The 15,080-nt window shown below is 42.0% G+C and overlaps 1 protein-coding gene across 9 annotated transcripts in view; it reads left to right on the forward strand.

Moving 5' to 3' along the window:
* The window catches only part of LOC109916843 (receptor-type tyrosine-protein phosphatase mu), a 786,238-nt gene that overhangs the window by 445,572 nt on the left and 325,586 nt on the right, over positions 1-15,080 (forward strand). For all 9 annotated transcript variants that reach the window (XM_048595836.1, XM_048595838.1, XM_048595837.1 and 6 more), the window contains exon 9: positions 2,185-2,294. In XM_048595836.1, the coding sequence (XP_048451793.1) occupies positions 2,185-2,294 (110 nt within the window). The remainder of the gene's footprint in view (positions 1-2,184; positions 2,295-15,080) is intronic.

Genomic DNA, 15,080 nt, shown 5'->3' on the forward strand with positions numbered 1-15,080 from the left:
TATTTAATACTGAATTGGAAATATATTGCTTTCCTTGAATGTTGCTGGATCAAAAGGCCGACCAGCAGAGCCCACATCCCATTAAAAAAACACCTCTCTGTTCTGTAGCTTTCTCCATTTGTCCATTTAAATAATATTCAGCTCCTCTGGCTTTATACCAGTAGGCCATGCTCTCCAAATCTTACAGCTTAATGTTAATGGCCTATCAGTTGCCGAGCAAAACCTTATTGGATATTTTGCAATGCAGCAGGTGAAGGTAATGCATTTTTACACATTGTCATTATCTCATTCTAGGGTTCTCGTGGGTTCATGTCCCACCAGAGGTATGTAATAACATCCTGTCACATAGGAAAGTTTTGCTACAACTATGCAATGTTGATTAGAAAATATCTATAATTATCTCATTCTCTGATCTACGAATTCTGGTCTTTGATATGGCAGGCCTGTAGTATCTTGGAGGATTTTGATGTTTTAAGATTAAAGCATGGGTGGTATAAAGGTTATGTGGTTTCTGTAAGTGAAATGTTCAGAACGTTGGTTCTCAGTTGAAGTCAATATATTTTAGGCAAATTATTCTCTCTTTTGGGATCTCACGCTTTCATTAATTGTATTGGCTGCTTACTCACTGATGGATAGTGGTCGAGCTGTCTGATAATGGCCTTTGATGGAACTGCTTTCAAAACAGCCTTTAGCCTGTTTTTTTTAAATTCATAAACTGAAAGCCCTTTCTAAATCAAGGTTCTATGTGGATTCCAACATCCTGTATTCTGGTTTAACAGCTTTGAGGTTCAAGTTCTGAGGAAGGGCCACTGGACCTGAAACATTAATTCTGATTTCTCTTCACAAATGCTGCCAGACCTACTGACCTTTTCCAGCAACTTATGTTTTTCTTGTGTGGAGGTTCACACAGTCTGGATGAGAAATTCCAGCACAATTGAATGAAAAGTTAACAATGTCCATTCACTTCTGACTATCATAAATCGAGTTTCGACCTTCTCTTTTGTCCAGCATGAAACAGAATGGCAGCAGTCTAGGAATTCCACAGTTCTGTTGTGTTGAGCCATCCTTAAATAAAGAGATGCGTGAATTCCCCACCTGCCTGGGAATGTTCATATTTAATTGTTTCATATTTGCTTGACACCTGGTACTGTCTGTAACTCAAAGGCCAAAGGTCACACAATTTGCAGCAGCCTTTTGAACAGCTTGCTCGTGACCAGTTTTTAAACTTGTTGACTGAAAGTTCACAATACAATGTCTTTGTACTTGGTGTGACACTACCAAAATATGTCACTTCATAGTTCTCTGTATTAAATTTATTTTGCCATGTATCTATCCATTTCACCAGTTTTTTTTTTCCACATCCTCTTGAAGTCTGTTACTATTCTGATTGCTTGACACATCCCTAAGTTGTGTAGCATCTATAAATATTGTATTTTTCCCTTTAAATCCAGGTATAGACCATGAATTATATCTCAAAAAGAGTAGTTGTCCCTGTCCCAGTGTCTATGGACAGCACCGCATACATCCCTCTAGTCTAAAAATAAATCATTCATTCACTGTTATTCTCTGGTTCCTGCTCCCCAGCCAATTTTCTAACCTTCCTGTCACTGATCCTTTAATCCCAAGAGTTTTCACTTCGCTAACAAGTCTGTAGTATGGTACTGCATCAATTAAACTGACTTTTGCAATTGGTCCACATCTAACTACACTAAAGAAGCCACAATGCAGTAGCTCTCAATAAGTGCATCTATTTCCTCCAGGTTAGGACGCTAGAGAAAGATCATTTCTTAAGTGGAAAAAAAATCTAAAAATGTTTATGTCCAAAATCTATCAAGCCTTTCTAAGGAGAAGCACAGAGTAAATTGACTTTTATCTAGCCTGAGGAATTAGACCATAATTCTCCTGTGAGTGTCAGTTGTGAGTTATTCAGTCAGGGATACAGCAATGCCTTGCCTTTGTTACAGTTTGTATCTTAAGTTCCTTGGTTGCCTGCTGCACTATTAAGTATCTCATGGATGCAAAGGTCATAAAAGTATACTCTTTAGGTTGAGCTGCCAGTCACAATGAGTGCATGATACACACCATTACATGCCATTAGGGATGTGAAGCTGCTGTGTCCCTGTCATGAGGATAGAGAAAAACTATTATTCTGTCTTTGACTCTTTTTTTATGTTTATCCATTAGTGCCTGGTGCAATCCCCATAGACTCAGTTCAAGGAAGCACCTTCGAGGAGAAGATATATCTACAGTGGAAGGAGCCAACAGAAACATTTGGTATTATCACACTTTACGAGGTAAAGATATATTTTTTGTGGTTGTGCAATTTTTAAGTTTACTGTACTATGTTTCACATTATACATCGATTTTTTTTTTGCTTTTCCTGTCTTTAACCATAACAATGCATTTGAAGTTGGCTATTATAAAACACTGTAAATATATTAATATGTTCCTTTAGTTCTGTTCCTGATTTAGTGCACATAATGGAGGATATCCTTCCAAAATTAATAATCCACCAATTTTTATTCTCAAATGTTCATCTTTCTTTAGAAGGTGCCATTGCTTATTATTGCTTACATTGGTACTTATGGCCTTATGATAAGTTTCACGTAAAAGATATGGGAATCTCCTTCATGTGGAAGATTAATATTGAGAGTTGCCAAATTTTTATCCAAAGATATTTTGTGTGTCACAGTAGGACCCAATCCAAGGCCTGGGTTCAAGTCTCAGCTGCTCCAGAGGTGTGCCATAGCATGTCTACGCCAATTGGGTAAAAATATCTACACCCCATGACATCCACACACACATTTTTCAGCAGGGGGCCATCCACTAATGATACAGTTAGACAGGCTGACGTTCTTTTCCCATTGCTATCTGAGAGAATTGTAAATCCAAAGGAAGTCTGCCCTGATCGTAGTTGTTGTCAAGTAAGAAAGAAAATAGAAGAGAAAGTGATTTCCGTTTGACGACCAACTAAAAGCGAAGGTTTTCCCTGTCCTGAAATTGTATGCATTTCTGATTAAGTGATTAATAGGCCCTTTGTTTTTAAACACAGACAGCATGTAAAGGTAAAGATATTAGGAGCTTTCTGGTTGCAGTTGCTTCAGTCTTGGTTACCTTCCAACTAGTCACAGCTGTGCTGAAGGAGGGAACGATGGAGGACTCAAGCAATGAGGCAATATGGGCACAGCTCAAAAATAGGAAAGGTGCAGTAACAATATTGGGGCTGTACTACAGGCCTCCTAACAGCGAGTGTGAGATAGAGGCACAAATATGTCGACAGATTATGGAAAGATGTAGGAGCAACAGGATAGTGGTGATGGGAGATTTTAATTTTCCCAACATTGACTGGGATTCACTTAGTGTTAGGGGTTTAGATGGAGCAGAATTTGTAAGGAGCATCCAGCAGGGTTTTCTAGAGCAATATGTAAATAGTCCAACTCGGGAAGGGGCCATACTGGAACTGGTGTTGGGGAATGAGCCCGGCCAGGTGGTTGAAATTTCAGTAGGGGATTACTTTGGGAGTAGTGATCACAATTCCATAAGTTTCAGAATACTGATAAAGACGAGAGTGGTCCTAAAGGAAGAGTGCTGAATTGGGGGAAGGCCAACGAGAGCAAAATTCGGCAGGAGCTGGGGAATGTGGATTGGGAGCAGCTGTTTGAGGGTAAATCCACATTTGATATGTGGGAGGCGTTTAAAGAGAGGTTGATTAGAATGCAGGTCAGACATGTCCCTGTGAAAATAAGGGATAGAAACGGCAAGATTAGGGAACCATGGATGACAGGTGAAATTGTGAGACTAGCAAAGAGGAAAAAGGAAGCATACATAAGATCTAGGCGACTGGAAACAGACGAAGCTTTGGAAGAATATCGGGAAAGTAGGACCAATCTGAAACGAGGAATTAAGAGGGCTAAAAGGGGTCATGAATTATCTTTAGCAAACAGGGTTAAGGAAAATCCCAAAGCCTTTTATTCATACATAAGGAGCAAGAGGGTAACTAGAGAAAGGGTCGGTCCACTCAAGGACAAAGGAGGGAAGTTATGCGAGGAGTCAGAGAAAATGAGTGAGATTCTTAATGAGTACTTTGCGTCGGTATTCACCGAGGAGAGGGACATGACGGATGTTGAGGTTAGGGATAGATGTTTGATTACTCTAGGTCAAGTCGGCATAAGGAGGGGGGATGTGTTGGATATTCTAAAAGGCATTAGGGTGGACAAGTCCCCAGGTCCGGATAGGATCTATCCCAGGTTACTGAGGGAAGCGAGAGAGGAAATAGCTGGGGCCTTGACAGATATCTTTGCAGCAACCTTGAGCACGGGTGAGGTCCTGCAGGACTGGAGAATTGCTAATGTTGTCCCCTTGTTTAAGAAGGGTAGCAAGGATAATCCAGGTAATTATAGACCGGTGAGCCTGATGTCAGTGGTGGGGAAGCTGCTGGAGAAGATACTGAGGGATAGGATGTATTTACATTTGGAAGAAAATGGGCTTATTAGTGATAGGCAGCATGGTTTTGTGCAGGGAAGGTTATGTCTTATCAACTTGATAGAATTCTTTGAGGAAGTGACAAAGTTGATAGATGAGGGAAGGGCTGTGGATGTCATATACATGGACTTCAGTAAGGCGTTTGATAAGGTTCCCCATGGTAGGCTGATGGAGAAAGTGAAGTCGCATGGGGTCCAGGGTGTACTAGCTAGATGGATAGAGAACTGGCTGGGCAACAGGAGACAGAGAGTTGTAGTGGAAGGGAGTTTCTCAAAATGGAGAACTGACCAGTGGTGTTCCACAGGGATCCGTGTTGGGACCACCGTTGTTTGTGATATACATAAATGATCTGGAGGAAGGTATAGATGGTCTGATTAACAACTTTGCAGATGACACTAAGATTGGTGGAGTAGCAGATAGTGAAGGGGACTGTCGGAGAATGCAGCAGAATATAGATAGATTGGAGAGTTGGGCGGAGAAATGGCAGATGGAGTTCAATCCAGGCAAATGCGAGGTGATGCACTTTGGAAGATCCAATTCAAGAGCGAACTATACGGTAAATGGAAAAGCCCTGGGGAAAATTGATACACAGAGAGATCTGGGTGTTCAGGTCCATTGTACCCCGAAGGTGGCAACGCAGGTCGATAGAGTGGTTAAGAAGGCATACGGCATGTTTTCATTCATCGGACGGGGTATTGAGTACAAGAGTTGGCAGGTCATGTTACAGTTGTATAGTACTTTGGTTCGACCACATTTGGAGTACTGTGTACAGTTCTGGTCGCCACATTACCAAAAGGATGTGGATGCTTTGAAGATGGTGCAGAGGAGGTTCACCAGGATGTTGCCTGGTATGGAGGGCGCTAGCTATGAAGAGAGGTTGAGTAGATTAGGATTATTTACATTAGAAAGACAGAGGTTGAGGGGGTACGTGATTGAGGTCTACAAAATCATGAGAGGTATAGATAGGGTGGATAGCAAGAAGCTTTTTCCCAGAGTGGGGGATTCAATTACCAGGGGTCACGATTTCAAGGTGAGAGGGGAAAAGTTGAAGGGAGATATGCGTGGAAAGTTCTTTACGCAGAGGGTGGTGCGTGCCTGGAACGCGTTGCCAGCGGAGGTGGTAGAGGCGGGCACGATAGCATCATTTAAGATGTATCTGGACAGATACATGAATGAGCAGGGAGCAGAGGGATACAGATCCTTGGAAAATAGGCAACAGGTTTAGATAGAGGATCTGGATCAGCGCAGGCTTAGAGGGCCGAAGGGCCTGTTCCTGCGCTGTAATTTTCTTTGTTCTTTGTTCTTTGTTCTAGACTTGAAAGAAGGAAGATCCTTAATATTAAATTGAGGCTTCTGTATGCTTGTATATGGTTGCTGTTATATTCCAGAGAACTATGAATGTATAATTGTTGAGTATGTTCAAATTAGTGGATTAATAGAACTGATCAGAGGCATCGAAGAGACAGTATGAGCTATTATGACAGTAAAAAAAAACTTAGCAATTACAAAGTCTTCAGGGAAGCAGAATCTATAGGTTATGCCTCAGTTTGAGGATCAGTTGTTTCAGAACTCCAGGAATAGAGAATTTTTTTTTGTAGGAAAGGGGAAAATCTTTAAAATCACGGCATAAAATGCCAGGTTGGCAAGGATACAAGTAAAGAAGGAACACTTGCTGTTCACAGTGAGCATTACTGCTATCACAACTGGACACCAGGAGACCTGGCTATGATAGCAAAGGCAAGGGTCATAGGTTTAATTAAAAGCGAGACTATAACATCAGGAATCAAGGAACTGTGATAAGGTGACAAAAGGGCAATTTAAAAGATTTAGAAAACAGAGTCTGACAGAAGAAGATAGAAGAACATTAAGGCTGTGATACAATCAGGGGAATATATAATTTAAACTGGAGATTTGGTGGGAAGATTTATAAGGCCATGCAATGCAATGCAATATTTGGCAGGGCCATGCAATGTGTACTAAAAAATGAAAGACAGAAAGTGTTGATTTTGCCTGCAAATAATTGAGAATCTTCCATCTAAGCTACAGAAGGCAGGAAAATTTCCATTTTACCCTGTGAGGGTGGGAAACCATCTCTTTAATCAGAAAAATGCAGGAAAACCTGCACAGAACACAGAGATATAGATTGCGATGTCACTGAATTTAAAGATTAGTTCAGTATTAAAATAGAAAGTTTAGTGCCCTTATCCTTTATTTGCCAAAAAAGAATTATCTCTATCAGTGATAATGTGCAATATTAAGTAAGCAATTATTCTCCAGTACTATGATTGAGGATGTGAAAACCTCCAGCTCACCAGGAAGACATCTACAAGGGCAAATAAAGAAGTCCAATCTGAACATCAAATTGAAGTAAAGAGCTTATTTACTTCTCCTCAGATGTATTAGCAGAATGAGAATAAAGAACAAATTGGAAAGGAGCTAGGTGCAACTCCAGGGAAGCCAGACCAATATTCATGGGTTCAGGACCCAGTCAAAAGGACTACATTGTCTCATCTACAAAAACAGAATACTACAATGAAGAAAATATTTATGTCAGCACAGCACCATGATTGTTATTTGTGAGATCAAAAGTCCCCTCGATGATGTTGTGGAGCAACTGTTTAATTCAGCAGAGATAGTTCATTCTGTGAAGGAAATTCTGGGTGTTAGGGGTCTTCCTGATAAAGTTATGGACCAGTGGCTGTGTTTAGCAGACAGAAATTCCTCTGTGAACAATATCCAAGGGATAATAAATAAGTTCCTATGGATAGGGAGGGTAGCTAATGCAACCCCACTATTTTAAGAAGGGAGGCAGAGAGAAAACAGTAAATTATGCACCAGTTGGCTTGACATTTATGGTGGAAAAAATGCTAGAGTCCATTTTAAAAGATGTTTTAACAAAGCATTTGGAAGATAGTGACAGAGAATTGGACAGAGTCAGCATGGATTTATGAAGGGGAAATCATGCTTGACAAATCTGCTAGAACATTTTGAGGATATGAAGGGTAGAGTGGTTAAGCAGGAAAGGGAGACCCAGTGATGTGGGTTACTTGGATTTTCAGACAGCTTTAGATAAAGTCCAAAATGAGAGATTAGCATGTAAAATTAAATCTGATGGGATTGGAGGCCATGTACCAAAATACAGTGAGAACCAGTTGGCAGTTAAGAAATAAAGACTAGGAATAAACGGATCTTTTCACCTCAATGGCAGGCAGAAGTACGGACAGTGACAGTTCTTGGACCCCAGCTATTCACAATCTATATTAATAATTGAGATTGGGGAAACTATGTGTCATATCTCCAAGTTTGCAGATGACACAAAGCTGATTGGGAGAATATGCTGTGAGCAGGATACAGAAAACCTTCAGTGTAATTTGAATTGGTTAAGTAGTTGGTAAATACATGGCAGATGCAGTATAATGTGGATAAATGTGATGTTATCTACTTTCATAGCAAAAGCAGGCAGGTAGATTATTCCGTGAATGGTGACAGATTGGGTAAAGGGGAGGAGGAATGAGACTTGGGTATCCTTGTACACCACTCTCTGAAAGTAAGCATGCAGTTGCAATAGGCAGTGAAGATGGTAAATGGTATGTTGACCTTCACAGTGAAAGGATTCAAGTTGAGGAGCAGGGATGTCTTGCTACAATTGCACAGGGGGTTGGTGAGACCAAACCTGGAACATTGAGTTGGACTCCTTATCTGAGGAAGATTTTATGGTTATTGAGGGAGTACAAAGAATGTTTACCAGACGGATTCTTGGGGTGGCAATACTGAAGTATGAGGAAAGACTGGATCAGACCAGTTAGGACTATATTCACTGGAGTTCAGAATAACTGAGGGGGTAGGATTTCATAGAAACCCAGAAAATTTTAACAGGGTTAGACAGGGCAGATACAGGAAGCATGTTATTAATATCCAGGAAGTCCAGCACTGGGATCATGGTTGAAGGGTAAGGGGTAGGCCTTTTAGGATAGAGATGAGGAGAAATTTCTTCACCCAGAGCGTGGTGAGCTGTGGAATTTTCTGCCACAGGAAACTGTCAATGTCAAAACACTGATGACTTTCACAAAAGATGTAGATATAGTTTTCAGGATTAAAGGGATCAAAAGTTTTGGGGAGAAATCATAAACAGGGTATTGATTTGGATGATCAGCCATGATTACATTCAATGGCTGACCAGGCTTGCAGGTCTACTCCTGCTCCTATTTTCTATGATCCTTAAGTGGAGAAACAATTTGTATACAATCAGAATCAGGGTCAAGAGACCTTAATTCACAGACCTATCAACACTACCAGACTGAAGGAAAAATATGAACAAAAACAACAGTTGTTGGAAAAGCTCAGCAGGTCTGGCAGCATCTGTGAAGAAAAAATCAGAGTTAACATTTCGGGTCCGGTGACCTTTCCTCAGAATGAATTTTTTCTTCACAGATGCTGCCAGGCCTGCTGAGCTTTTCCAGCAACTTCTGTTTTTGTTCGTGATTTATAGCATCTGCAGTTTGGTTTTTATGAGACAAATATATCTGGAAGAATGTTGTAACCTCTGGACAATTGTGAAGTCGGAGACTTGAAGGGAGATGGAGAAGTAGTAAATATAAAATCAGTTATGTATCTAAATGTAGAGTGTTTACTACAGAATATAAAGCTTGCCAAGAGATGTTGTATAAGGTAATTTATTGCTCGAATTTTCCCATTCTGGAAACATCATTCTGGACTCTGGATCATTACTGCAGTGACAATACCACTACACCACCATCTCCCCAAGCTATACCACCATACCTGCAATACTGGGAAGGTATTTCCACCTGAAAATCAGGATGGTGACCTGTGCAACACTTTATTACCTTTTGAAGAAGTAAAAGCGAGAATTTGAGACTGAGCAGCGTTGAGAATCTTTCAAGTTAGGGAAATTCTGTCTGACAAGGGCCCTGTGACTGGTTGAACAGCAGACTGTAAGTGCCAAGAGCAGCAGAAATTGGTGGAAACCTCCAGAGCCTGCAGACAGAACCCACTTATTCCCTCCGCTTCATGTGGGAAAGAGACTGAAAAATCAAGAAAGTTTAAAATAAATAATTCATTGAAGAAAAGTCCTGAGTTCACCCGATCAACAATCAGATCAAAGCACCACTACAGTCAACAGTATATAATCATTGCAAAAATTAAAAGGACTGTGAGAAAGATGATTTTCTATCCAATGATCTGGATTTTTTGATCTTTGCAATTTTGTCGATCTTGTCTGTCATATTTTTTCACCCACAGTGTATGTGTTAAGTCATTTACCTTTTGTTATGAAATCCTTTCTTTTCACTGATCTTGTCCAATTTAACTCTGGTACAATAAATACATTCTGTTTTTGGCTGTAACTTAAGAAATTTGGGATGAATTGCTTTTACCCAGAGTAGCAGTCAGTCAGGCAAATTGGCCATTTTGGTGGTCTCTTTGGGATTTTATGCATTTTTTGTGATGGTTTGTGGAACAGTGGGTATAATTATCCTAAGGTAGTAGGAACTGCCGATGCTGGAGAATCTGAGATAACAAGGTGTAGAGCTGGATGAACACAGCAGGCCAAGCAGCATCAGAGGATTAGGAAAGCTGACGTTTAGGGTCTAGACCCTTCAGAAGCATCTAGGCCTGAAATGTCAGCTTTTCTGCTCCTCTGATGCTGCTTGGCCTGCTGTGTTCATCCAGCTCTACACCTTGGTATGATTATCCTTCCTGGTTAAGTCACAGCATTTTATACATCAAGCCTTGAATAACTACTTATCATCTGTGATCCTAGATGAAGATAATTGGCAGGGAGGGTAGCGGGGTTTGAGCGTGCACCCAAACCAAATCCAATTCTGTCCTTAAGAGAGAAACCCAAGCTAATTGTTATTTTCTCTTCATATTCAAGATGTATTGAAGTCAATTTATAACCCATGGTAAAGTCTGTAACCAACAACAACTAACCAGGCACACACATTTCTTCTCTCTATGGTTCGTTCCCACACAGTTCATGGATTTTGTTTTGTGCAGTGGACCATATGAGAACGCTGAAATATCGGAAAAGATTCAGACCCCAGTATTGTTCTGTAAATGTTTAGAAGTATCAAAATGTCACAGTGACATTCAGCAAATTGAAGTTGTGTTATTTTATTCTTCAATGTTTCAGGAAATAGATTCTAAATTCTGACTTGTGGAAAGTGAATCTGGAAGCGTGTAGGCATTGCTGGCCATGCTGACTCCCCTAAATCGATGATCCTAAGTTTATCCTCACCCACTCTGAGGACCGTACTCTTTACTATCGTCCCAAGTGGTTGTTTTAACATGACTCAAACCTCATCCCCTCATCCAACCTCTGGACTTGTTGGGGGCTAGGATTAAACTACTTGGCAACAACTGACGGTCATGAGCTGACTTTCCTGCCAGCTTTTTGAAAGCCCACTGCAAAACTGGATTGCCAACAGGCAGCTGGCAGTAGCAGGACTGAGAAGAAACAGTTCCTCATGCAGCCCAGCATGTGTTCCTTAAAGGCTCTGACACAGGTCAAGATGAGTGCTTTAACTATACTTTCCTAACACAACAATTCTGAGTCCCCCCCCTTAAAGTATGTGGACTAGTGCTGATGAAAGCCAGCAAGCCCTGATCTCTGCTGCCATCCTTCTTCACTGGAACAAACCTTTCCTGATCCTAACCACCACCCTCCTCGATCGCACTCCTCCAACATTACACTCCTTCACAAACCAATCACTCTGTTTACTGGCTGTCCTTCTTCTTGATTGACTCCCGACCCCAGTTGACCTCTGCCCGCTGTGACATTACATTTTTTTTAAAGTTAGAAATTGAATTGGCATTCTTGCTGTTTTTTGGACTTGCCTCAACGTTAGCGAAATAGGATCACAACGTAGTCAGACAAGGAAAGTACAATTTCCATCTTTTCACTTATCATGCAGTCATAGGATCCCAACAGTGTGGAAGCAGGCCATTCGGCCCATCGAATCCACACTGACTCTCCAAAGAGCGTCCCACCCAGACCCACCCCATCCCTGTAACCCTGAATTTCCCGTGTGTGCTATGCCAATTGAATTTATTCGAGTTGGCAATAGGTTTGGTGTACTTGGTGTCACAAGCCAAAAACCTGCTAATATTAATGATCTGGACTCACACTTCATGGACTCTGGGCAATGTTGAAGTTGTAGGTATTATAACATAACATGAGTCAATGTCTTCATTGGAGAGAGGGTGGAAATTAAAAGAATAAATATCCTATCTGTAATTTTATTTCTCAAGTTCTGCATTTTAGCGACATGGTGCTGAATATTACCCTCCCCTTGGACCAGGCTTGCTGGCAGGAGATGTAAAATTGGGCATGTTGCCAGGGCTGCTTTTATTGACACCTACGTGCCTGTGCCCATGATTTTACACAGGGGAGAAGTCTCCGACCTGCCTATGTGCCAAATGACACAATCAATGCCCATCTTAGTGCTTATTCTCGTTCCTACCACAATTATCCCAATTTGGGAAGAAGCTGGTGCCAAAAGTGAAACCCAGCTACATTCATTACTCAAAGATGATAAAGGCAAAGGAGGATTTTCTTTATGGGCTGCCGTAAGAATAGAACAGAATAGAATAGAATTAACTTTATTGTCACGTACCACACCTGCCATCCATTTTTTTTCTCATCCCTGAACCTGCCAATCCTAGGGAGGTGATGGTCTCGTGATATTAATGCATGACTATTAATCCAGGAACTCAGGCAATGCTGTGTTCAATGTTCAAATCTGGGTGCCAGTGCCAAAATCGAGAGAGCCATCTCACAGACCAGTCAAACAACAACCGACATAAACATTCTCATGGAATCATACTTTACTGATATTATCGCAGATCATGACCATTCCCTGGACATATCCTGTCCCACCAACAGGGGTGGCGGCATAGTAATATAGAGTTGGGAGGGAGTTACCCTGGGAGTCCTCAACATTGACTCCAGACACCACGGTGTCTCATGGCTTCAGGTTAAACATGGGCAAGGAAACCTGCTGATTACCACATACCGTCCTGTCTAAGTCAGTACCCCTCCATGTTGATGAACACTTGGAGGGAGTACTGAGGGTGGTAAGGACACAAAATATATCTGCGTAGGGGATTTTAATGTCCACCACCAAGAGTCCTCAGCAGCAGCACCCCTGATCGAGCTGTTTGGGTCCTAAAGGACATAGCTGCTAGACTGGATCTGCTGCAGGGGGCGAGGGAACCAACAAGAGGGAAAAACATACTTGATCTCATCCTTACTAATCTGCCGGCTGCAGATGCATCAGTCCATGACAGTGCTGCTATAAGTGACCATCACACAGTCCTTGTGGTGAATTTCTCCTACACATTCAGGCATTGTGTTGTGTGGCACTATCATCATGGTAAATGGGACAGATTTTGAACAGATATAGCAACTCATGACTGACTATCCATGAGGTGCTGTAGACCATTAACAGCAGCAGAATTGTACTCCAGCACAATCTGTAACCTCATGGCCCGGTATATCCCCCATTCAACAATTACCATCAAGCCAGGGGATCAACCCTGGTTCAATGGAGAGTGCAGGACGGCATGCCAGGAGCAGCACCAGGCATTCCTGAAGATGAGGTGTCAACCTGGTGAAGCCACCAACAGGACGACTTGCACGCCAAGCAGCATTAGCAGCAAGTGATAGACAGAGCTAAGTAATTCCACAATCAACAGATCAGGTCTAAGCTCTGAAGTTCTGCCACATCCAGTCATGAATGGTGGTGGACAATCAAATAACTCACTGAAGGAGACAGTTCCACAAAAATCTCCATCCTCAGTGATGGGAGAGCCAGCACCTCAATGCAAAAGATAAGGCTGAAGCATTCATAGCAATCTTCAGCCAGAAGTGCCAAGTGAATGATCTATCTTGGTCTCCTCCATCTCAATTCACTCCACTTGGTATCAAGAAAAGGTTGAAGGCAAAGATACTGTAAAGGCTACGGGCCCTGACAACATTCCGGAAATAGTACTGAAGACTTCTCTCCAGAACTTGCTACTCCCCTAGCCAAGCTGTTCCAGGACAGTTACAACACTGGTATCTACCCAACAATATGGAAAATTGCCCAAGTATGTCCTGTACACAAAAAGAACAGGACAAATCCAAACTTGCCAATTACCGCCCCATCAGTCTACTATTCAGTAAAGTGAAGAAAGGTGTCATCAATAGCGCTATCAGGCAGCACCTGCTCAGCAATAACCTGTTCAGTGACGCCCAGTTTGGGTTCTACCAGGACCACTCAGCTCCTGACCTCATTACAGCCTTGGTTCAAACATGGACAAAAGAGCTGCATTCCAGAGGTGAGGTGAGAGTGACAGCCCTTGACTCAAGGCTGCATTCAACTGAGTGTGCCTGAACAAAACTGCAGACCCTCGGAATCAAGTATAAAACTCTCCCCAGGTTGAAGTAAATATCCAGATTTGAGCTGAAAAGTTTAGCCAGGCAATGACATCTATTATGAGAGACAGTTTAAACACCAACCATATGGCATTGTGCGATGGCATTACCATCACTGGATCTCCCAGTATCAACAGACACTGAACTGGACTCACAATATAAATATAGTGGCCACAAGAGCAGGTCAGAAGCTAGGAATACTGTAGCAAGTAACTCACCTCCTGACTCCTCAAAAGCCTGCCCATCATCTACAAGGCACAAGTCAGGAGTGTGATGGAAAACTCCCCACTTATCTGGATGGGTGCAGCCCAAACAACAATCAAACACATTGACGCCATCCAGGACCAAGCAGGCCATCTAATTGACTTCACATCCATTGGCATTTCCTTGTTCTAACACTGACATTCAGTAGCAGCCGTGTTGTACCATCTCCAGAAATTCACCAAGGCTCCTTAAACAGTATCTTCCACACCTACACCACTACCATCTAGAAGGTCAAGGGCAGCAGATACATGGGAACATCACCACTTGCAAGTTCCTCCAAGACACCCACCATCCTGATTTGGAAATATTCAAATCTCCACAGATTCCCACCTCTCAGTCCCCCAACCCTGCAAAGCCCACTTCTACCTCCTTCCCAAAATCCACAAACAAAGCCACCCTGGGAGTCCCATCATTTCAGTCTGTTCCTGTCTACTTCCTATCTAGGCTTTATTTTCCCCCTTGTTCAATTTCTTCCCACTTACATTGCTGATTCTTCTAGTGCTTTATGTGAGTTCCACAATTTCCAGTTTTCTGGTCCTAGCTGCCTCCTCTTTACCCTGGATATGCAATCTCCCGACACATCCATCCCCAGTCAGGGTGGTCTGAAAACCCTCCACCACTTCCTTGAAAAGAAGCCTGAACAGTCTCTGACTGTCATCCTCTTGAGTGTGTTCTCACTTTGAACTTCTCCTTTCAAAAAAATACTCAGTCCTGAAGAAGAATCATACTGGACTTGAAATGTTACATCTGTTTCGATGTTGCCAGACCTGCTGAGTTTCTCCAGCATTTTCTGCATTTGCTTCAGCATTCGTAGTGTGTTGCATTAATTTCTGTGCTGTGCAATATTGGTTCCAGTGGGTGGTGTGCTTGTGTAATGCATTATTTTGGCAGGGGCATT

The sequence above is a fragment of the Rhincodon typus genome, chromosome 4, assembly GCF_021869965.1.
Source record: "Rhincodon typus isolate 14 chromosome 4, sRhiTyp1.1, whole genome shotgun sequence".
Taxonomy (NCBI): domain Eukaryota; kingdom Metazoa; phylum Chordata; class Chondrichthyes; order Orectolobiformes; family Rhincodontidae; genus Rhincodon; species Rhincodon typus.